The sequence below is a fragment of the Anguilla rostrata genome, chromosome 6 (genome assembly GCF_018555375.3).
Source record: "Anguilla rostrata isolate EN2019 chromosome 6, ASM1855537v3, whole genome shotgun sequence".
Lineage (NCBI taxonomy): Eukaryota > Metazoa > Chordata > Actinopteri > Anguilliformes > Anguillidae > Anguilla > Anguilla rostrata.
In genome coordinates this window covers 14,579,160-14,603,130 of record NC_057938.1, presented here as the reverse complement: position 1 = coordinate 14,603,130, position 23,971 = coordinate 14,579,160, and the positions used below count along the sequence as shown (strand labels likewise).

The window sequence follows — 23,971 nt, the reverse complement described above, 5'->3', positions numbered from 1 at the left end:
TGTCAATATTGTTTTTCTACCCAATTGTATTTTATCCCCATTGGAATCCAGAAATTTTTTTTTTTTTATGTGTTCCTATTTTTAGGGTACGCCCAATTGCTCGTATCTTTTTTCCACAATCTCAAATTCTGTCAAAACCCATCCGGTCTGCAACTGCGTCAGGCCTTGCGAAACCTTCACGGCCGTCAGTTACCCACCCCCCCCCCCCACCCCCCCTTCACTTGGCCAATGCGGGTGCCGTTGTTGCAGAAAGCTGCAAAGCTGCTGGCTGCCATCGCTCGTCTCTGACAGGACGGCGTCAGCATTGCACGGGCGGGGATGTTACGCGCTCGGCTGAGCTGCCTCACTGTCATTTGCGGAGTACGTCCCAGCGCTCAGGGATCAGTGTTCCTCCTCAGGTTTATATCCGCTTTCAGTGAGCGCCAGCTGCCTGTGGAGCAAGCAGTCGCCTCACCTGCTGCACTGCGGCCTTCCCTCTGCAGTGGCAGAGGTGTTTACTCGTAACCTTAGCGAGTTCTGTGATGTAGGTGGTGGGTGAAATGGAATCCAGAATTATCATCACAGTACAGTCAACCCTTCCAGTGATAACGGTCCACATAACTCTGCACTGTAGCAGATCAGGATATCAAAAGATCTCCGTGGATAAGAGAAATCCATTTCTTTCACAGCAGCTCTCTACCTTGGCTGAAAAATAGTCCCATCAAGTTTCTGAACGTTACATTACTATTGTGACAGGATTTCTTGATTTTTTTTTTAAACATATTTTCATGGGCTGCAAATAAACCACCAGCTTTCAGTGCTGAAATATGTTCCCATGTTAATGGAATCCATACTTCTGGTCTTTCTGTTGCCAGCAACCCCTCAAGGCAGCATGTTCTTCACCCAGGGAAGGACAGTTTCAGTGCCCAATAGAAACTCCCCTGGTTGGTTGGTCACATGCCTACTGTTTCCCTGCATTAACCGCTGCTCAGCTGTTGGACTGCAGAGTGAAAAGAAGCAGACATTGAAGTCACTGGACTGGCCAGCAATACCATGGGGCTTTCAAATAGAATTATTAACATTTGAGATTAATAAATATGTTCTCAAACACTGACATGATGCAGTGCCTATTTTTAGACATTTAGCACATTCTCCACCTCAGAATTTACAAATATTGCTGTTACCAATGGTAATATGTATTATAATGTATTTAAAGCTGCTTTAACTGAGCTGTTTAAATATATCCTATGGAAACATTTTTGCTGAGAGATGAAGAGATAATGAAGCTCTTACCTGGAACTAATGCATTTCAAAGGCTTGAGGCAACTGATTTTGTACAAGCTGTCACAAATGCTGAGAAACAAGAATTGTAACCAATCAGCTCACATGAGTCACCCTGAATAAGCAAATGGACTGATGCCATCCAATCAATAACAGCATAGGTGACAAGGGAGGAGCTTCACAAGATTCAAGACTCAAACACAGTCAGCTTCATGTCCCCATGAGCTAAACCACCTGTTCTTTTCTTTCTGTTCTTACAGCCAAACCAGGGTCGGTATTCCCTGTCATGGTCTTATACCTCACTATTTACAATGTACTGTTTAGTTATTTGGCCAGTGCTTTCATTCAAGGAATTTACAAAGGTGTGTTTTACATTGTAGTGAATTTAACAAGCATTTGAAGAAATAAGACTGATCCAGGTTCACTGCTTGAAAATAAGTAAAGTGAATTAAAGAATGACATTGATTTTATCACGACTGAAAACATGTAGCTCAGTTCTCACCTTTGCCAAAGCAGGAATCAAGAGTGAGCACATGAATCACATATGGATCATGTACAAATATGTGAGGACAATTAACAAATCCAGGAAAGAGGATTACTACAGCAGTGTTAATGCATGCATAGTAAAGGAACTGGGTCCACGATCAGAAAATTGCCTGTTGTGATTAGAGGCACATCTACTTTAGCCTTTGGCACATAAATCATTATTCTACATATCATGCTTTTTCAAATGGGTATTACTTTCATGTTGTTGGTGTCCCCCTATAGAAGGAAACATTTTTATTTGAACTGGGTAAACCACATCAAAAACACCAGGTGATTTACTATGTCATAAAAACAGAACACGAACACATGGTTGCCATATCACCAGTCATGCAATTCTGAGCTATAACCTTATGACTAAAACAGGCTAGGAATTTGTGAAATTGTAAGCAACTGTATGTGATTACCGCATTCCCTTAGAGATTGGTGAGCTTGAGAGTCTTTACTTACTTTACCCCTGCTCCCTCTAGTGGAGTCCTTGGAAATGACTACACCAGTTGCCTGGTTTTCAAAGGACATGGCATAGGATGTTATATCACCACTAGCGTCATAATGCTTATCAAACATGCAAGTACCTGTTTTCCCTCTATAAACGACTTCACAGCTGTGCGACATGCAAATATTCAGAGGTCCAGCGAAAGATGGGTAACCCTTATGGCAAATCTAAAGAATCCTAGCCCATAAAATGAAGCTCCATTATGTTGTGATATTGTAGTGCCCTCATGTGGTTAGTCTACATGCATGTTATGATAATATGTGCTCTTTCTTTTGCTCACCCAAACTGCACACAGCACTGTAGTTTCATATGTTTCATATGAACTTTTTTTCTGTTTTAAATTACCTTTAATCATGTCCTTTAGGAAAAGATGAAAATAGGCATGTCTAATAGAGATGTTTTTACTGAGGGTCCTCTTGCCTGAAGTGGATCAGCTGATGTCTTACTACAAAAATAAGCTAAAAATACTTCCTTCCTGCTTGCTATGTATTTGTGTTTTTACATACATTATATGTTTTATACGTATAGAAATCATTTCAATATATTGCAAGTATTAACTAGTGGGTGCACTAGCCCATGGAATGCTGTGTCTTTGGAATTTCAGGATCTGTTTTACACACTTGCGTTCTGCATATATTTTTGCTATACTATGCCACCTCACAATAATAGCACAATAAATGTTTGTTATAAAAACATAATTCATAATTTTTTGACACTTGTAACAGAAGCAAGATGGGTTATGAAACAAATTTTTGCCACAGAGGCTAATAATATTCAAAAACCTAGGAACGATTTCTGTTTTCATTTACCGAAGTTCAGCAATCTAGCTAGAGCAAACATCTTATTTTGGACTTTTCATTCAAATTAAGTGCTTTCTCTTTGAATCTCCCAGTGCTACCAACAGCTGTGTAAATAATTCAAACATCAGACACCGAGTGGCTGTTGCTCTTGTCATTAGCTTAGCTATGGTTTAGAGTTTAAAACAGGTTAAAGCCTGTGTTCTTTGGAACAGGTCATGTAGTCTAATAAGCCTGACTGCTGTGTCCTCAGAACCTGTGGTTTAATGTGCACCTGCGTTTTAGCCTAAGCCCAGTTCCTGTGTCTTGTTGAAATCACCTGTAAACTGCCAGTAGAGGTCCCTTTAACTGAGGTTTAAGTTAAACCTGCTACACACATGGTTTAACCAAGGTTTATAGGGAAATGTCTACTGCTCAGATCATTGTGGATTTCAAAACAATATCTGTCACTGTGTATAGCATTATATAGACTATTCTAACACAAGGATGAAGGATTCAATATTTGTGTAATTAAATACATATAAAATGTGGAATATCTGCCATAATCATTTCTTAAAGGTTAAGGTTATAATATATGGTATAACAGCCAAAGATGCTCTTTAGTCTAACAGTAATACTGAGAGACTGTTTCACAGATAACCTTTAACTAACTGAGGAAGTTTATGTGCTGACATTTCTGCCACTATGTAAATTTATATGAGCGTTTAATCATGGTACATTTACCAAACATTTTTTTAGCGAGTCCAATTAATAGACTTCTGAGGCTAAAATATGTCCAATGGTATAAACCTAACTTTTAAGATGTATTGTATGACACTATCCAACTCTTTAATAACATTGATATAGTGGAGACTGGAGAAGACCACTGAAAACTGTATTTCATGGTTTATGTAGTCTTTTTGCCAATGTGTGATCACTGCAAAACAAAGCAGGCCACTTCCTGTAAACATTACAAGAGAAAAGATAGGAGAAAGATAGGAGACAGGGGTCATGACTATATTCTATATTCTGCTAACAATACTCTTGCATTACACTGGGTACAAAGTAACTACTGCCATGAGTGGGAGATAGACCTCCACTGAGACAAGTGGTGAATTTTACAGACTGCTACGCGAATGACTGATGTCACTGCCCTCTGTGCCTGGCAGGCTCTGGGTAAGGATGCTATATATGTCCACCATCTTGACAAATCATTGAGATTTTGTGCTTTGGCTCCTCCCTCCCTTTTAATCAGGGTGGTCACTGGGAATTTACACCTCTGAGTTGACATTGCTGGAGGCATCGCACTGCGTCTCTCTGCCTCCCTCCCCCGGGGCTTCTCCCCCATCTTCTGTAAAATTCCCCATGGATGGAGACAGCGGTCACACGGTGGACGTGCCTGAACAGAGCAGCGAGGCCCTGGGGTAGCGCCTGAGACAGCTAGTGCACTGCTGGAACAGCCGACCGCTGACTCACGTGGGTGGGACCCTCCATAGGGAGTCTGGGGCCACGCCCTTGATACCTGAACCCGTGGCAGACATCTGCTGGCTTTCATGGAGGGAGAAGGGTGTGGGGTGAGACCTCAATTGGATTTGTAAGTTGCTGCTCCATCTCCATCCAAAATATTGGAAGACAAGATGGACAGGAAATTTGGGGATTGTTGGAAAAAATAATCAAGAATTACGTATGGATTTAATGGGCGGCCAGCCAAATCAGATTTTGATCCTGGACCATAGGCATGGCATGTCTCTGCAATAAGTGGCTAACTTTATAAAGCCCCTCTCTCTGCTTTTACATAACAATCCTAATTGGTAATATTGTATATCAAGTAGAAACATAGTTTAACTATTTTATATGCATATAGTTTAAACAAGAACTAATCGTAATTGCATCCACGATGAAACGTCACCGTAAGGCTGAAATTAAGAAACAAAGATACAGTGGTATTCTGCAGCTTGGTGGCGCCAAAGTGCAACTGATAAAAATAATGATAGCCTAACTCTTAATAAATAAATTCCCCACTCTATTTTGTCAATGTCTATGAGATAAAAGCTACCCGACGCTAGCACACCTGGCGATCAGCGGTATTTATACGAATATTTAGATTGAGAAAGCTATAATATAAAATGTCGGTGATCATGTAAATCAGTACAGAAGCAGCATCCTTACATAACGGAAAGTTACCCGTTCCCTGTGCGCCTGATTACAGCAAAGATTAATTTGGATATCCGGTCACACACGCGCATTCATGTCACAATGTGCGACAGTTGAGTTCAGACACACGACTCTGTGAATGGCTTCACCCGAAATAAACGACATAAAAATACTGGTGCGTGCTAAATCCCCTCAGAGCGACATACAGAACAACCCGATCCGTTTCATTCCGGCCCGCCCCGCCCCTTTCTCCAATGCGTCTCCTTGCGAAGAGTGATCGAGTCAAAAGGCGCGAGTCCTCCTCTCTTGCTCCTGGAACAAGCCACGACGGGGTTTAACTGGGCTGTCCGTCCCACCCTTTTCCTTGACAGAGCCATGGCTGCACTTACCGTTTTAAAATACGCCCGGGTGCGGTTCCTCACAAAATCGGTTGGACTTGTACTCAACCGCTGAGATAACAAGCCTACTCACTCAAACTCCATTTAACATGACACCGAATACTGTAGGAGCCCCAGTGACCTTCGAATTAAGACTAAAACATGAAGTGGAAACGTTTCTAGAATTCTTTCAATTTTATGAAACATTCTCAAGATAAATACGAAGATTTTGTCAGGAGCAATGAGAAACGTTTGAAATTTTGCAGTATTAATAATGTAATGTAATGTCTTTTGTTTTACTCGTCATTTTTTAATATGGATGGTGTGAGCTTATACCTAGTGTGTGGGTAGAGAAAGCTACATTATACTGAATTTTCCCACGAGGTGAAATCTTGTCTGGAAACGTTCTGATCTTCAGTTGCATCTACCACACCCAAAAAGGACTATTTTGGCTGGCTTGTTTAAGTTGCCTGGGCAGTAAATGTTCCGTGGCTAGTGTTCCACAGGGAGTACTTCCAAATTTTAGATGTTGCACAGGCGTAGACAAATATAGCCCTTGTGATTTATAATTTTCATCTTCTACCAAGTTGAGTTATAGACCCAGCAAGCTGTTGTAGGTTTGTTAGTTTATTTCACAGGACACTTTGAGCCACACTGAAAAAATATACTGCTGAGTAGTTAGTATAGAAAATCTTGAATATTTTAAACATTCAAATGTCAGGGTGGATGTTTTGCAAAATAATATTTACAAATATTATTTTGCCCCTAATATTTGTAAAATAGAATATATAAATGGTTAACTCATGCATTTGTGCAGTGTGCTGTGTACCAAGTAAAGCTTGCGAAATCATGGAACAAACAAGATAATCTTCAATTGGACAACTTGCCGGTGCATGTTATATATGAGAACATATAACTAGAGCTTCTAGAATTTTCTTTTTCTGAATATATTGGGAAAAACTTAGCACTTTTGGACTTCTCTATACATGAAGTAATTTTGTTTTTCTGTCATAGGAAAAAAAAAAGCAGTGTTGCGTTTTGAGTGTGGCAGCATTATATGCTGGTGGGTGGAGAAAAGTACAACAAATTGCATCCATTTGTGCTTGAGCTTGGTGCCCATTGCCAGTCTTTAGCTGCCAGAAGGCAGCTTGAGGATCCGGGTTATAATTATCCAGCTAGCTTGCAGTTTTGTGAGCAGTCCCACCCCTTTCCTGTCTGCGCCTGAACTCTCCTTTACCTCCGGAGCATGCTACCACCCCCAGCAGGAAGGCAGTCGTTCTCCCAGAGGCAGGGTCTACACAAGCCCTCAAATCCTATCCCGCCAAAATCTAACAAGGGGACAGAGCTATCAAGCCTGCCTCCTTCATAATGCCTTTTTAAAGGGAAAGTTAAAGCTCTTATATTATTTTCCAAGAGCTGATCTAGGATCAACAGCCCCAACTGTAATTTGATTTTCAAGAACACTACATAAATATCTCTATTTAAAACATGTGTTGTGTGTCACCCTGGCTTTCCCGATTCTGCAGTAACATGTGTGTCTGCAACACTAGTGGCAAACTTTGGAGGTTTTCAAGAACCTCCAAGTGTATACTAGGCTGAATTGGGGGAATAGCTGCAAACGAATTATTTCCCAACAGCCGATCTTGATCTAGCTCCCCCAACCATAATCATGTCCTCAACTTTTATGTTAAAATATCTGAACAAAAATGGAGACAGTTCACAAAGACAAAAATTAAGCTGCAATTCTTCAAACCAGATAGCATGTCTGCAAAAACTACCTTGGCATCTTAATTCTCATTCATCCCTGTTGGCATGCCCCTTGCTCTAAGATGCCCTTGTCGTAGTCACCCTCTGTAGGCCTGTGCACACTATGACACCATCAGAAGTCAGTGCCAAACATCTTCTTTGGACCGTAACTGGGCCATGTGAATAGCTGTCCTTCAGCACTGAACACACTGATTGTTATTATATGATTTGTGGTCGGATGTGACAGATGTAGCAAATGAGATAGTCATCCTGTATTTTGGAAATTATACAAACTTTGTGAGTGAAGGCAGACATTTGATTCAAATGTTCAAAAGTGAATGTTTGAAATTAGCGTGTGTGCCAACTTCTTTGAGCATTCATGATGTTGTAGCATCTCATGGTGAAAAAGTTCAGCAACCAATTTAACAAGTTATTTCACAACTAGGCCTATGAGTTCAACTAATATTTTCTATGCCTTGGAAAGTGGGCCCAGCACAGGATCAGCCGTGACAAAACCAGTAACAGCTGAGAAAAACCCCACTGGAAGACTGTTTATTCATTTTGGCTTACACACGAACTCTCAGTTAAACGAATGCACAACTGGCGGGGGCAGGCTACGCCGTTTCTGTCCGACCGTTCTTTGGGCGGATCGCGCAGGCGCAATGGGCTACAACCTAATACAGACAGTGCGGCAGGAAAACCGCAGCGAGAGGGGAAAGACTGAGATTCAACAGAAGAACTGGAACCGTAAAATTCCAAGCCAAAAATATGGAAATTAATAGTCACAGACCGTTTGTCTACGCGGCAAGTCTTCTTCGGGATGGATTCTGAGTTCTTTCTCCCTACGAAAAAAAAATATGCAGGCTGATTAAAAATGGTGAAATGCTAAAATAGTCACAGTCGTTTGGGGACAATGCTTGAGAATGGATGAGAATTACAAGGGGGCTAGTCACTGCAGTTCCCGGGTTTGCTCGCTGGATTGACCACGCCAACCCGGTGGAAATATAACTGAACAGAGTCTCTATTCCACTTGGGCATGTAAATATCACTGTGCTTCATCAGGAAGAAAACTGTATGTGGAATCTCAAAACGCAAAGAAAGTAACGTTTGGTGCATTAAAAATTCCATTGGAGGGATGTCATCTGCTTCCGTTGCTTGGTAGCAAACCATCTGTTTCATAAAACGGGAATTGACACTTCAGGGTGTTACTATGGGTGATGTGACGGACGGAAAAGAAATTAAAAAGACCTTTATCGTTCCAGCCATAAAAGCTTTTGATCATTATGATTTTAATAGGGCTAAAATCCGTTGTAGCCTGACATGGCTGGTGGCCAAAGCCTTTGGGACAGGTAGGTGGCGTAATTTCTTGTTTTATTTCTCTATAAAATGAACGCTCAAGTAGTCTAAATGATTAAGCTACGTTTAATGTATAATATATCCTATACCCTATTAGCATCCTATATCCTATTAACATTAATATGGTGGGTAAAATATAGAAAAGGAGCTACTATTAAAATTCGGCCTGTACAGCGTTTTGATTTATTTGCTCAAGATACAGCATCACGAATTCAAATATTACGAATGGAGCCTAGCCTACTACTTATTTAATATGAGTATAATTTTAATGAGAGTAAACATTCATAATTTAAAATAATGTAGTCGAAAAAAGTTGTGTCATGCCATGCATTGCATAGCAGTTGCAGTAGGCCTGCTAACTGTTGCGTGTGTCCTGAAGCTGACATATTACGTAAGTAAAATGTATTTAATGTATTCTGCAGAATGACATCCAGAAGCAAAATTAACACGTCGAAAAGTTCACTGTTTGACATTGTTGTGTTTTTATTATCAGTACGGAGCTACGTGTATTGTGGGGAAAGTTGTATTATGTAGTACAATAGGCTACTACTTTTTTATTTACTGCTTATAGATTTACGCCTGATGTGTGGACGAACCATTGCTAACAGCGCATAGTTGCAGTTGGAGACTATTTTCATGACACTCACGTGTCATAATAAGAAACTTTGTCAGCAGTTGAAATTATGCTGTTCCACCCAATCCAAGCTCATGGAGGGGCTCGTGAAGGCAAGACAGGAAGTGATCAGAGCTCGTTGCCTTTTTTCTCCCACATCCTCGCTCCTTGAGTATGAAAGGTTTCAGAATGTGCTGATAATTGTCTTTTGGTCAGCACAGTACAGTATTATATCGACACAGTTAAAAACTGCACTGGATGTGAATGAACCACTGTCCCTGCGACTGCTCCCCTCTTTGTATCCTAAGGTATCCAGGAAGACCTGGCAAACAGACCTAATACAGTCATTCCTTCCAGCCTCTTGGTTTTGGGATGAACTCCAGCTGGGTAATGAATGATTTTAGCAGACCATCGGGGGGCGGGGGGCGCGAGTGCAGAGCATGAGAAATGGGAGTACTTTTCAATACCTCGGTACTGAACATTAAAGTTTATGCATGTGGTACGTCATGGTTTGCTCCAGGACCCGCAACAGCATTGGTTTGGACAGTGCTGTAAAAATCCCCTTGCAGGGGGGAATTGAATTCCCCTTTCTTTAATAGTTCATTTGCCACCCTGTCTGTCGTGTGGTTTACGTTTATACCTGGTTCAGACAGTTGGGGAGCTGTTTGAAATATGAATCAGTGTTTTACCTCAAATGTAAGACCTTAAGAGGGCCATGCACATTTTTAGTGTTGAGTATGAGCTTGTTGAATTGTTCTTGTAAATGCTGTGTTGTCATTACTCCTTCATTAAGTAAGATTCATATCTCAGTCATAGTGTGTAAACACCACACAATAAATGGCTGCCTCTTTGAAAGGCATGTTTGATTGTTGCACAGTCCTGTGTCTTGTTCTCGTTTTCATGAGTTTGGAATGTAATTTCAGTACAGTAGTGTTCCACAAAAATGCCATTAGGCATGGACAGCATGCAGCCTGAAATTGTGTAGATCCTTGAAGGGAAAGTGGCTTTTTAACCGTGAACTCTGGGACAAAGGGATCCAGATGTCTGGGTGACTTTGGGTTGTGGGGGCGGGGCAGAGGAACAGTGGTCACATGGCCAGCGCATAGCATTTTGGGAAAATGGCAAGACGATTGTCTCATTTCACACACTACTACATTGTCACTGGTTACTCTGTTCTCAAGTGCTTACAGATGATAAAATTATAAACAACACGGTCCAGAAACACAACTTGCCATTTGTTGTGCCCACTCTCTTTCAAATTAGAGGCCATGACTTGATCAGTAGTGACTTGCACCCTTTGATGCTGCTGCGTTTCTGCAGTAGCGTAGTTATAAATAGTCTTTTTCAGAGAGAAGCAACAAAGGTTTTTCTTCTGCAGAACATCTGTGTCGTGGGTGTAAGCATGAAGTGTGACAGCACTATATTCTATTGCATCAGGGAAACTTGTATGGAGCCCTCCTTTCAGGTCTTTTAGTCCACAGCTATTAAGTGCAGGGAAGCTGTGGCCATCATTGCAGCTTTAAATATTATTTAATTTTCATGTGTCTTTGCTATTATAAACTTGTGATAAATAAACAGTGGATTTTCAAGCAATGTAGCCCAGGCTACAAATTCCAAACCATAGAGTATCAGAAGATCAACAGCTTCTTTGTCTTTTTCATGTGTTTGTTTTCTTTAGACTTAAATTAAGCTTATATTTTAAAGAATGATTTGCCATGAAACTGTGCGTAAATTGAATGAACTGTTATTATTAACAGAAAATGGAGGTACTGAGCTCTTTTTGAAAAGTGCTTTGTCTGTGATTAATAGATTTACTTGGCCTGGGCCCGGATCTTGAAGTACAGTTTAGTCTCAGGAGGTGAGGTTAAGTCCTGGCTGGTTTGTAGATCACGCAAGGCCTGGTCAATGCAGCAGGTTTCAGGTGGCTAATGAAAGCAATTGAAACACATTCACATTAGCAAAAGTAGCCTAAATTAATAACTTTTTTTGGTGGGTCATCGTGAATGGTTGCAGTTCCTCCATAATGGTCTTTCCAATGTTTTGTTTTCCTGTGAAAGCTATTTCCTGACCCCTTCCTCTTTGAAAGGCAGACACAAAAGAAGGAGCTCTCTCTGACCGTGCACCTTCGGACTGACCTGCGGTGAAGTGCTTGCTGAAGAGGCTGTGTGCCTCATAGTTCATGGTCTACTGAAATGACCTATAGAACCTGATTAAATTGAGTCTTGCATACATCCAGGTACACTCAGTTTTTTCTCTGTTTTTAAAATGGAACATTTTTGAAAAAGGATTGGGTTTGGAAATGCCAGCTTGCACCACTAATTTAACCTTATATTTACGTGACGTTGTGTTTTGGCCTTTTGGATTAGCCATACTGGTGGGATTAGCAAGTAGCTGTTATAAACGACTTGTTGTCTCTTGAATTGACACCTTCCAGGGCAGCTTTTCTCCCCCTTTCATGTCTTTGTTGTACCTGGTGGTGTTTGATGGCCACCCAACTTGCATATGGTGGGGGTAGTGGTAAGCAGTTGGGGAAGGGGAAGATGGGGGTTACCTTTAGATGTAAGATTTCTCAACCTCCCCTCCCCCAAGCTTTAGAGTAGTAGCTTTATTATCGCTGTACACGTGTAGTCGTACTTTTATATTTATGACAACTTATGGCTACCATGCTAAATAACAATCAATTTAAAATTTCAGTTTAAGTGCTGGGCCAGATTTTCATATTGAAAGAGAACTCTCCCCTGCAGTGCCGGTGAGATAATGGAGGAAGAGGGACTGAGAAATCCCACACCTGAATCCCTCCCTGCACAGTTGGGGTCAGGGGGGGGCCAATTTCAAGCACAACCGCTAAACAGTGGGGGGTAGGCAGATAATTTCCAACTGAACTACCACATGGAGAGAGCCTTCTCACACTGAGATCTTACTAAAAGCAGGGTCAATGTGCCCAGCACCGCAGCAGCTACCTATCAGACATTTCTGACCAAAAAAACATGCTGCCACTTTAAGAGGGGCTGCCATCAGCGCGAGGATGTTCGGAGTCACACGCACCAGAGCGGAAACGGCCTCCATTAACGGTTTGTCTACGATTTCTCCCCCCCCCTTTAAAACTCCACACAATGCGCTGATCCACAGGTTATAATCCCAACTATGAAAATGCAGCCCCTTTCTGGCCCGTGGAGAATGTGGTTCTGTCTCTAGCCCCGAGCCGTTTTGTGCAATCTGTTGGGTGCAGCTTACAACTGGCTAATTCGATGAGACCCTTTAAATCAGATTTATGGTGAAATGTGTACAACAAGGTAAAAGTGATTTACTTTAGCACCTTAGCAGATGGTCTGAAGCTTGAAGCTTTGACCCTGCACTGCTGATGTTAAATGTCTTGACAATAAATGTTAAATGACATTCTCTGTTTGGGACTGGAAAGCGTCCAGCTGACTTTAAGATGCATCGCCTCCTGATGGGCATTGCAGAGTACTTCAGGTTACACACTGCTTTAGGTCAGTCGTCACCATTGTGAAGCTGCTGTACCTAATGCTAGCAAATGTATTTGTATTGCTATCTGCTTTGCATGGAGCATACAGAGGACATCAGAAGAATAACCCGGCATGGGTTGTGTAGTTGTCTTGTCCAGGCATAGGGCTGTCATGTGAAGGAAAGTTGAGTGACTCTTTTAGATTATGTAGAATGCTAATTGTTGAGTGCCATAATTAGTGATGGGAGTGCAGAGAAAGTCAAGTGCGATGCTAATGAAGGTAAACGTCTTTTTCTGTATTTTTTTCCCTCAAGACTGTGCCATTGACATGAAGGGGCAATACTGAGCTACTCGTCAGAACATCTTCCTCTGCTGTTACTCCTTAGCGATCCTTTATTTTATCTTCCTGTCCCCTGATCTGTCTGTCATCTCCTTGAAATGTGCATCCACAGTACGCTGTCATCCTCCTCTCTTTAATTTGAAATGTGCGTTTTAACTGGGGAGGCTTGTGCTGGCAGAAGAATCGATTCGGCCTGTCTTGTGGTTTCCATGGCAACCCGACCAGCCCGCCTGCTGCTGTCGCAGTTAGCTTATATCACGTTTGCGCTTTTGGCGGGTGACGCTGAAAAAACGGGAATGCGTCTGGAGTCATGCACCTGGAGATATCAGCATCCAGGGCAGGTGAATGAATGCAGAGATCACCCATTTAATGGCGTATAGGTGAATACAGAGAGGCTATGGAACAGGAGCATATCATTACATAATGATGAGAAAAGGCCATTTGGCCTTATTATTGACTTTCACACTGCAAAAAAAGTCTGTCTTAACTGGTGCTTTAGCCTTGTAATGAGACTTAAAACCATTTTTCTCTCAAGAAGAAAATATTGGCTTTATATATTTCTGTTTAAGGTTACTGTTTTCTTGGCAAGTGAAATTTTCTTACCCCATTGGCAAATCTTGAACTGTCTGTCCTCATCGACAATATTTTTGTCAAAAAAATCGAAATGAGATTTTAGGTCAAAATATAAGACTAAAATACTTGTTTTGATTGAGTCATTTTTTGGTTTTTGCTCTGCAGTCTGGAGAGGTAGGCCTTAATGAGGAGCCTAGATGGGCTCAATGACCTGTTTATGGCATCATTTTTGTTTTGTGGTGATCCTGGACCTCTCCTACTTTAAGAAGCGCAGTCCCATTAACTGGAGCGATTGATTTTTCAGAGTGGAGAGGGTTCACTGGGGCAACAGCACCTCTTTCCACGTGTACTCGACACTTAAGGAAAAACATCTAACTCAGCCCTGCTATCTTTGGCTGGATCCATTGTTTCTATGGGAGGCTGTTGTGTCAGACCAGAGACTGCCTGAGTTTGCTACATGTTAGACAGAGCCCTAAATGTCAATACCCCGTCACGGTAGCCAATTTTGAAGCGCAATGCAAGAAGGAGGAAGATACATATGTAATATAAGAACCGTATGGCTGAATTTTGACATTCAAGGGATGTTTTGTGTTTGGATATTGAGCAGTTTGTTAGACACACATGAGGATTCAGTTTTGCAGAAACGGGTCTTCTCTAGAACACCGAAAGCTATGAGCCAGTGGCACCAGGTTGAAAGGTAGCGGGTCAGTGTTCTATGCAGAGAATTGTTCATCCTCCACAATTAGGTTTTCACCCATAGCTGTAACTTGGGGCAGACACACATGTATTTATCCTCACAAGAAAGTGATAAGATCTGGAGGGTAAATAACCTGTTTGTATTAGCTTACCACAGGTGAAGTTGATATCATGGACAATGTCACCATTCAGCATGTAATTACATCACGGAATATACTGTCCATTAGCAGTAATGAAGTGTTTATTGATGTTGACAGGGGCCATCTGTTGTAGTGACGTACAGGGCTGTTCACACCAGAAAGTGAAAGGAACATGCTGGCTGCATGCATTCTGATGAAGTGGTCTGTGGTAAAATGATTTTTCCCTCAGTAATGGTTCATGGCTTTTCACAACACTTCCAGCTTTGTTTGATTTCTGCAACATCACTTGATGATGTCTGTCTTACTCCTGGTAGAAATCTGTTCAGTACTCACCCACCGATTACAAGGTCCAGCTCAGAAGGCACTTTGGCTTTGTGGTTGCGGCATGGACACACACTGCAGAAAGATCCCATGCTCTCAGTAGTTCATATAACTTTGGCTTTTGTTTTGAGGGGTGACACAGTGGTGTAGTGGTTCGCACTGTTGGTGGTGTAGTGGTTTGCATCGGCCTCCGGGTTTGAATCCTGGCCGGCATGCATAGAGCTTGCATGTTCTGCCCATGTTTGTGTGGGTTTCCTTCGGGAACTCCGGTTTCCTCCCACACCGAAAGACATGTGCAGTATGTCAGGTTAGGTTTGCTCCTGCCAGTGCCCTTGACCAAGACACTGGCCTCAGAGCTGGAGTTGGTCCTCGGATGCTGCACTGAAGCTGCCAACTACTCCTAAGTAGCGGAAATGGATTAAAATGCAGAGGACAATTTACCCCACGAGGTCAATAAAGTATAGTCTTCATACCTTCAAGACTACCCCTGTGGTGACAAATCGGCTTGCGAATAAGGGATCATTTGCATTTACATTCATTCATCAGGCACCCTTTCCAGAGTGGCCTACCTATAAGAATAGACACTCATATCCATAATAAATGCAACCCATAATAAAAGAGTTGAGATTAATTACACAGAGCACCAAGACTGAATGTGCCTGAAGTATGTGGAGGGAGAGCCAAGTCTAGATTAACAGTGCTACAGTAAGTCTGGGTTTATAGACGAAACTGCAGTCATAAGGGATGGGTTTTCAGCCTGTGTCCACATTTCTGACACATATTGCACCTCACTGGGCTCCTGTGGTAAATGGCAATAGCAGATGGATTTACTCACCACTGGCAAACTTTTTTTGGTATGTCTTACCATTGTACTGAAATGCAGAATCAGTATGAAATGATTATCATAGATCAAGAGAGCCATCAGATCTATGAATTGGGGATAAGTGAGGGTAAGTGAGGAAAGACTTAAGATGCTTAACCTCTTCAAGCTTAGTACAAGGAGACTCAGGGGTGATTTGATTGAGCCTTTCACACATTTGCACATGCATCAAGGTTGGGGACAGCAGCGATTCTGCAGTATATTTGCACATTCGCATACTCATCGAGGTTGGGGACAGCAGTGATTCTGTTGTATATTCGCACATTCACACACTCATCATGGTTGATGACAGCAGCTGTGCAGTGTGTGAACCCCTGTTCTCCCCTCTCACAGACAGTGTCCCGGAGGATCTGAAGGAGCCGTTCTACACGGACCAGTACAGCCAGGAGCACATCAAGCCGCCGGTGGTGAACCTGCTGCTGTCGGCGGAGCTGTACTGCCGGGCCGGGAGCCTCATCCTGAAGAGCGACGCCGCCAAGCCGCTGCTGGGGCACGACGCCGTCATCCAGGCGCTGGCGCAGAAGGGCCTGTACGTCACCGACCAGGAGCGGCTCGTCACCGAGAGGGACCTCTGCAAGAGGCCAATCAAGATGGTGAGCGGACAAGCGGCCGTCTCTCTCTACGCAAAGTCTTCTGTTTTCTCCCTGCTCGTAGTTTAGTTTTTATTTCCCTGTCTCTCTCTTTGTCTCTCCCCTTTTTTCTTTCTTTCTTTTTTCTTTCTTGCTTTTTCAATTATTCTGTGTCCTCGTTGTTCTACTTTTCTCTCTCTCTGTCTCTTTTTCTCTGTCCCTCTCTGTCTCTCTCTCTCTTCCCCACTCTCTCTTCTGTTCCTGTCCCTCTCTCTATGTTCTTGTTCTCTCTCTCTCTGTTTTTTCTCCCACTCCCCTCTCTCTGTCTCTCTCTCTCTGTTTCTCTCTGTCTCTGTCTCTGGAAACTGAGCTGCATTTAGACAGCGCTTGTTCAGCCATTCCGGGACATGTCCCATTCCAGTGCATCACATTAAGCGATGGCTGTGATGTAACCATGCTGTGCCCTGGCTATGAGATGCCTTGTGACATAAGGCTCTTTGTCTGAACGTGGCGTGGAAATGTCTCATAGTAAACTCTCTGTGCGTTTTGACTGATTTGTAGGAGGCCTTATAACTGGTGTATATTATAACAGCTTAGAAATTATGTGGTTCTCTTGGCAGAAATATGATTTTTAGCTATTAAGTTTTTGCTCTCTCTCTCTCTCTCTCTCTAAGAGTGATGTGACTCATAGTAAGCAAGAGTCATATAAATGCACTACCATATGAATAATTGATGGAGTAAAAGGCTCTATATTAATTAGATCAGCAAGCCTGTTGAATTTAGCATGTTTTTTTTTCTCGGTTAAATGGCTATACCTCAGTCCAGTGTTAGAAACGTGTCTTTGAAATACACAGTTTGGTTTAGTACTCTAGAGCCCTGTTAATTGTGCACTGTCTGTCAGAGTAAAGATCAACTTTTTAAGCAATTGGAGGCTAAATGCTTTGCCAGGTTTTTCACATGGTTTTGCTTCTACAGCTTTACCAGAATTTTCCATAGTGTGAAAAGTAAAGCATTTTCCAGCGTTACACACATTTTAAATATATTTTTTAACATTGCCCGTTCATGCTTTCAGATCTATAGAAGCCTATCATAAAGCCCTTTGTAGCCCGTCTTTTCTTGCATTTATGGCAAGCAGACTGCATTTCTGTGCCATGTCTTGTTGCTTTTTGAATGAGAGATGCTAGCATTTGCCCTGAATTTTTCACTGGTATGACTGGTGTTTCAGTGAAAATGCACTGTATTTTAAAATGAAAAGGGCCTGGGGTTTCCCTCTTTGCAGCTGGAAAAGTTTATGTCAAGAGATTTCCATGTCATTGCGACAGGTTAAATGCTTCTTCGGTTTTGGAAAAGACTAGAGAGAATTTAGGTATCTGCCGGGAACACCGGCTGGAGTAGTAAAACTAAGAGAATTCCACTCTATTGATGGAATAAACACACGAGAAGTGTATAATAAAAAAATTCTATTTGAGTGGGTGTGATTTCAGCTGATCTGAGTGGAACCAGGCCTGAAGGCTTTTGATGGAAGATTTATCATGTATCAAGTTAACATCTTGCTACCTACAGTATCATGTTCCTATTCAAGTCAATATTTTAAATTTATCTGTTTGTGTCACACAATCCTGTGTCACATTTTCATTTACTGTAAATCAATAGTGTTTTCATTTCATGTTATCCATTGTAGAATTTTTAAGGGAGGGAAAGAGACCCGGGGGGTCATCTGTCTTTGTGACGTGCCTGGGGAGGGATGGGTTATGAGATCGGAATGCTTTTCTGTTTTCTGAGCGTTTTCGTTGTGAGGGCTGGATGAGTTTGGAGCAGTGCTTTATGTAAGCCTGTGGCGTAGCTGGTGCAGTGGAATTAGCGCTGTGCTTTATTTAAGCCTGTGGCCTTGCTGGTGCTGAGGATTTAGCGCTGTACGGTTAGCGTAGCACTGGCCCTGCTCTGAGCTCTGGCTTTGAGAAGCGCTGGAGCTGCAGGTCTCTGCATTGCGGCGCTCTCCTCTGCCGTCACGCCTCGTTCCCTGGCTGGCTGGCGGACGGACTGCAGTCCCTGGGGTCTGTTTAACAGAGGGCTCCGCCCCTCTGCTCAGTCTGTGCACACATGTACAGACATGTAAGACACACACACACACGCGCACAGACATACACACACGCACACACACACGCGCATTCACACACACATGCACACATGCACACATACACAGGCATGTACACACATACACACACAAATACGCATAGGCATGCACTCACATACATACACATACACACAGGTGTCCACTGACACACACGTACACACACAGGCATGTACCCACACACATACACACAGATGTACACACACACATGTACTTAGACATGTGCTCACACACATACACGGACACATAGGTGTGTGCACAGGCGTACATACCATACACGTAGGCATGCACTCACACACATACACATTCATAGGCAAATGCACATGCATGTATGCATGCACTTGTGCACATATAAGTGTATATGTGCTTACTCATATGCACATGGTCACATATATATATGAACACATGCACACATATTAAACGTGAATACAGACTTGCATATGTATATATGATTGTATTCATAAACACATGCATACATGGTCACACATGCAGACACTCATACATACAGTACCAGCATGCACACACACGCATTCCTACTGAATTGCAGGGAGTGGTGAGTTTTGAGCTGTGTGGTCATGGTATGTGGTGTCTCAGAAGTGATGGATGGATCATTTCCCAGACAGCCAGAGAAACACGCTCAGTCAGCAGGAGAGTGCTCTCTTCTGTCCGTCTGACCCCTGAGATCCACCCCCCCCCCCACAGTCTGGGATAGGCTGCAGACTGACGTTTCAAATTGTCCCCTCGGGCGAAGTTGTGTTATGGTACTTAGCATCACCACAAACATTTGATTAAGCAGAAAACTGTTTGCATAGCAGGTCTGAAATAAAAAATAAAACACAGCTTTATCCGTTCCCAAACAGGAGCTTGGGATAACTGCGGTGGTCAGGTGCACACAAAGTTTCTGTACGTCAAAGCAGTGAAATGTACTTTTGATTCATCCTTGTGTTGGTTCAGCTAAGCTGTTCTGGTGGTTCACTGACATCCATTGGGAGCAGGAACAAAGGAAGGGAGGGTGTTACTGTTATGCTGCATGGGGGGGCGGGGTGGGGTGGGGCGTAGTGGAGGAGAAAAATGATGATTCTTCAGTTTTCTCCGAGGCGGCTGGCCGGGCTCCAGGTGAGGGATGGCTACGGCGTGCGGTCGGACTAGCCTGGCGGTGCTGCGGCGGTGTCCGGGCACGCTCGTCGGCGGCGGCGGCGGCGCGGACAAGCCAGACAGCCCCCCCGGCGGCGAAGGAACCGTTAATCAGCCAGCTTACCTCCGCTCACGGTGCTCCTCCCTCGCCGGCGTGCGGTGAAATGCCTGAATTCCTGCGACGCGCGTTTGATTCATAAGCAGCGGGAGCCGCTGTGAAGGAGCGCTGATTTTGATAAGCGGCAGGTCGTTACTGCATCAAGGGACGGCACGCCTGGCTGTGGCCATCTTGCGTTCACTCGATCCGAATAGTCGATTGGGGCGTGGAGGTTACGGGGATTGCAAGGCGGAGCTTTTACGAGGGGGGGGGTAAAGGACGTGTGTGCCGAGCAGGAGAGAAGCGGGGATTCGTTCCCGAGCCGGGCGAGCAGGGGAAAAGGCAGAGGGACGCCGGCGAGGGAGTGTAGCCTCTGAACTCCTTCGGTAGTTTTCCACTCTGAGTCAGCGTGTTTTTGCACACGGCGCGAGGGTCCTGTGGCAAGCACTTCCTGACGTTCAGCTCAAAACAGTCCACCGTTTTTTTTTTCTTTTGTCAAATAAAAACGAAGCGCTATCAGTCTGGAAGCGAGCGGAGGAAGTGCTGTGGTGAGCGCGATAAAGTCGCCTCTGTCCTTTATGTTCAGTCGTAACATTAAGGGTGTTTTCAAGTAGCCGTTGCTGTGGAATTTTACCAACCTTTTTTGTATCCCTACTGTCCAATAAAAAGTGGTACGCTTATTCCTCTGTGATAAAACAAACAAGAAAACAGGCGTTTTCTCGGCTGCCTCCTGTTCACCATCTCCCGTGATACATTGCTTTTTTTGTGCCTGTATAGGCCTGTTTGTGCTTTGAGGATGAAATCACTGTAGGAGCCTCAGTGACGCAATTGCGATCTTTGTTGCGTTCAAAGTGCCTGTCCGCAAAGGCTCTGATACAGTTAATCATGAGCAAACTGTGCATACAAACCATGTAAAAATGTGTGCATTGAGTGCAGAATGTACACCTACACCAAAAAAATTAAGTAAGAAAGTTCTAGTACCGTTGAGGGTGGGGCTGGGCTGGGGTTGGTCTGTTTCAGGCTTAAATTATCTTGTTGAGGCACTGAATAACACGATTGCAAATTTATATTTCAATTATTTACTGCCTGTGTTGTTCCATACATAAAAAATTCTCTATTTGGTTTGAGAGAAACATCTTTAATCATTTGATACGATTTTGCCATTGTTGCCATGGAGATGTATGTCATCACTATTGTCTTCTGTCTCATGATGAAGCCAGAGCCAAACAAGCTGTTTCAGTTACTGCTGGGTCTCTTTCCGCACCAATTCCGAGATGTGCCATTAACTCAAAAAAGGGTTTGTTTACATTTTTCTTTCAACACAAGGAAACAGGTGAATATATTGGCACATAAGTAAACATGAAGCCAATAATCAATCTCTGGATACTGTCAGCACTGCCCAGTCACTCATAAACGCCCCTAATACTGCCTAACATCGTAACACTAATCAGAAAAGGCATATGGATTTGTGGGTGGTGAATAATAATTTAAGTGAGGAAGTTAAGGAATATCTGAGTCTTCGGGATTTGGAAAATTTCAAATTTAGTTTCCATGAGGATAGATGATAACAGAAGACTGAAGGTCAGACTCAGTGGTGTTAGCCTAAATGTTGTAGAAAAAAGAAACTTTATTGGGATTGAACTCTCAGAGTAGTCTCTGTCAATGCAGAAATATTGATATCTTAAGAAAACCAATGACAAGCATGGGCCATTCATCTCATCCAATCCCGTTCTTTTGCCTGTTGACTCAAGTATTCAACACTTTGTCTCTTGAACACCCTAAAGCTATCTGCTTTTCAACTTGGCCTGACAAGCGCTTCTATACATTGTTCTATACAGCTCCATGTTAGTGTGAAATACACCATCTATATATCTATCTAATCCATCTATGCTCTCTTGGCTACCCTGACAGAACAATAATTGCTATTGCTCATAATAGTAAATGGCTCTTTTGCTGTTCAAATTACTTTTTGCATTTTGGGTCCAGGCATCAATATTTTGATACTGGGTTGTCCTATAACCACCTATGAGGGGCAGACATTTCAATGTGATGGACAGCTTTTGGAAAGTGTCATGACCCCACGCTGTTCTCTGAGGTGTGACTTTGGCTACAGAAGGCTCAGTGAATGAGTATCTGTTTGTTTGAGAGTGGAAAAAGTAGTGAACTTCTAGCTGTTCTTTACCTGCTAATGGGATGACTGAATTTCCCCATGGGGGTTAATAAGGTGCTATCTATTGGCCTATATATGTCTATTTAAAAATTCTCCACTGGGCTGTTTCATTCCACGCATCACTGAGACAGACACTGTGCTATTTAGCCTGCAGTGACTCCTTGTTCCACGTGTAGAAGACTCCAGGGGCCACTTGTCTCTGTGGTTTGGCCCTCAGAGAGCCCGTCGCTCCCAACCACCACTACACCCCCCCTCTGCGCTGTCGTCATGGTTACCTGCTTCGCAGTCCAGCGAGACGCCTTCCAAGCACTGAATAGGGATTTGTGTTGGAGGCGTTGGAGTTCACCCTGCCGGCTGTACGCCATGATTCATTCTGTCCCCACACAGACTTTCCACATTCTCTGTCTATTGGTGGAAATTTACTGGAGCTAACCTTACCCTTACCTAATTACCCCTGATTGGTTAAAAAAAATAGACCTTTCCAGCTACTTGATTTTTTATACAATGTGCTGCAACATTTCTCGACCTGAGACTGGGGATTTAGAATGACATAATTTGACATAACCTCTTTTTTTTTTTTCACCAAAAAGATTTTTTCCATAGTCTGTTCACTTCGTCTTCTATTATTTATGTTCAGTCTGGAAGCCAAAAAAGAATGCTGTTTTAATAAGCTGAGGATCGACCCACGCTGGGTATTGTTTACTTAGGGGAGCTTGCCGCGCGTGCAGACTACTTGGCGCAGGTACAGAACGGACCGTCTGGGTGAACGGAGCGGCAGGTGGAGGTGCTTCAGGTGCCGTCAGGATATTGAATTCCTGGAGTGACGTCTCGGCAGAGGAAGCCGGGTCGGCCTGGGGGTTGCGGGTCTTGGCACGCTCGGAATTCCCCTCCCCCCCACAAGCGATCCGAATCCTGTTTACTCAGACGAAGTTCCTGCGCGGCAGGCTGTCCGTGCCCCTCGTGCGCCAGAGGGGAGATGGGCCACCCCAACGCTTTAACTGAACCCAACAGCTGGCACTGCCAGTGTCTGGGGTGGGCTGGCTGACATCCCAGTCTGACCTCACCGCCCTCAGTACCCTCAGATCCCCATAGCACCCACCCCCTGTCTCACAGTGCACCTGGGTGCCCAGGAGTTCAGTAGGCAACCGATTGTTTGCATTCAGTCTTAAACACGCATCTATGAGGTTTTCCATCATTTTGTTGTGAAGCATTGGCAGGAAACTTGGCAAGAATGAAAGGGGCTTCAATAGTAAGTCCTGGAATCAATACCCAGCATCTCCCCGGTTTTCTGGGCTGGAATGTAGGCTTGTGTCTTATGGAATTCAGCCTGGGACCTCAAGATTGCAGGTTTGAATCCCAGCTGGGGAGAGTGTTGCTCCCCTGTGGGTGGTGCTTAACTGTGGCTCACACATAACGGATCTAGCTGTGGCAGTAAAAGCTTTGACACACAACCTCTCACACCCACTGGTTTATAACCTCACAAATGAAATGTCCAGCTTTGTAAGTAAGTTAAGTGTGAAATGTAAGTACTGCTACCTTGTACAATGTGTGTGTGTGTGTGTGTAAGTGTGTTTATATGCTTATGGACTTGCTGATGTGTGAACTGTGAAAATAAACATGCACATGCTCCTAAATGGATCAAATCTAGGAACCCACTAATGCATCACAATTAGTATGTGCTCCTAAATAGTTTTTCCAGTTTGCACACGTCAGTTTTCAGCAGTAAATGCTCCTAAAATGGGAAAATGTTGAGCCCTGTTATGCTTATTTGCAGAAATTTAAAGGGAAACTGTCTGGAACTGTCTGTTCAAATGTGTTGTCATTCTGAAATGGCTTGAAACTGCCTTCACCAAGACCAGGGGTGGCACTGTTCCTGTGGTTTTAGCATGATATAATCTTAGGGGAAACTGCACTTTTTTTGCATTTGGAGGATGGAACAGGAAAAAGTCACTTTGTGTTTTCTAATTTTGGAAACATCAAGGAAATCTCAGGGAAACTTGTTTTTTTTTGTTCTGGCACACAGAGCACCGGGCTGTGGTCGTTTTCACAGCCTGTTTGTTCAGAGTTGCAGTATGGCTGAGAATTCTCTGCATGTGTTACACATCTCAATTTGGAGAATCAGTAAAGGCAACA

The 23,971-nt window shown here is 43.3% G+C and overlaps 1 protein-coding gene across 2 annotated transcripts in view; it reads left to right on the top strand.

The window, feature by feature from the left end:
* The first annotated feature begins 8,014 nt into the window (after positions 1–8,014).
* LOC135256611 (calmodulin-regulated spectrin-associated protein 2-like) overlaps positions 8,015–23,971 on the top strand; it is a 43,625-nt gene continuing 27,668 nt past the window's right edge. Inside the window, exons 1-2 of one of the 2 annotated variants that reach the window (XM_064338550.1) lie at positions 8,015–8,701; positions 16,071–16,330. In XM_064338550.1, coding sequence (XP_064194620.1) covers positions 8,563–8,701; positions 16,071–16,330 — 399 coding nt within the window. In that variant the 5' untranslated portion in view covers positions 8,015–8,562. The remainder of the gene's footprint in view (positions 8,702–16,070; positions 16,331–23,971) is intronic. The other variant, XM_064338551.1, reaches the window with a different exon arrangement.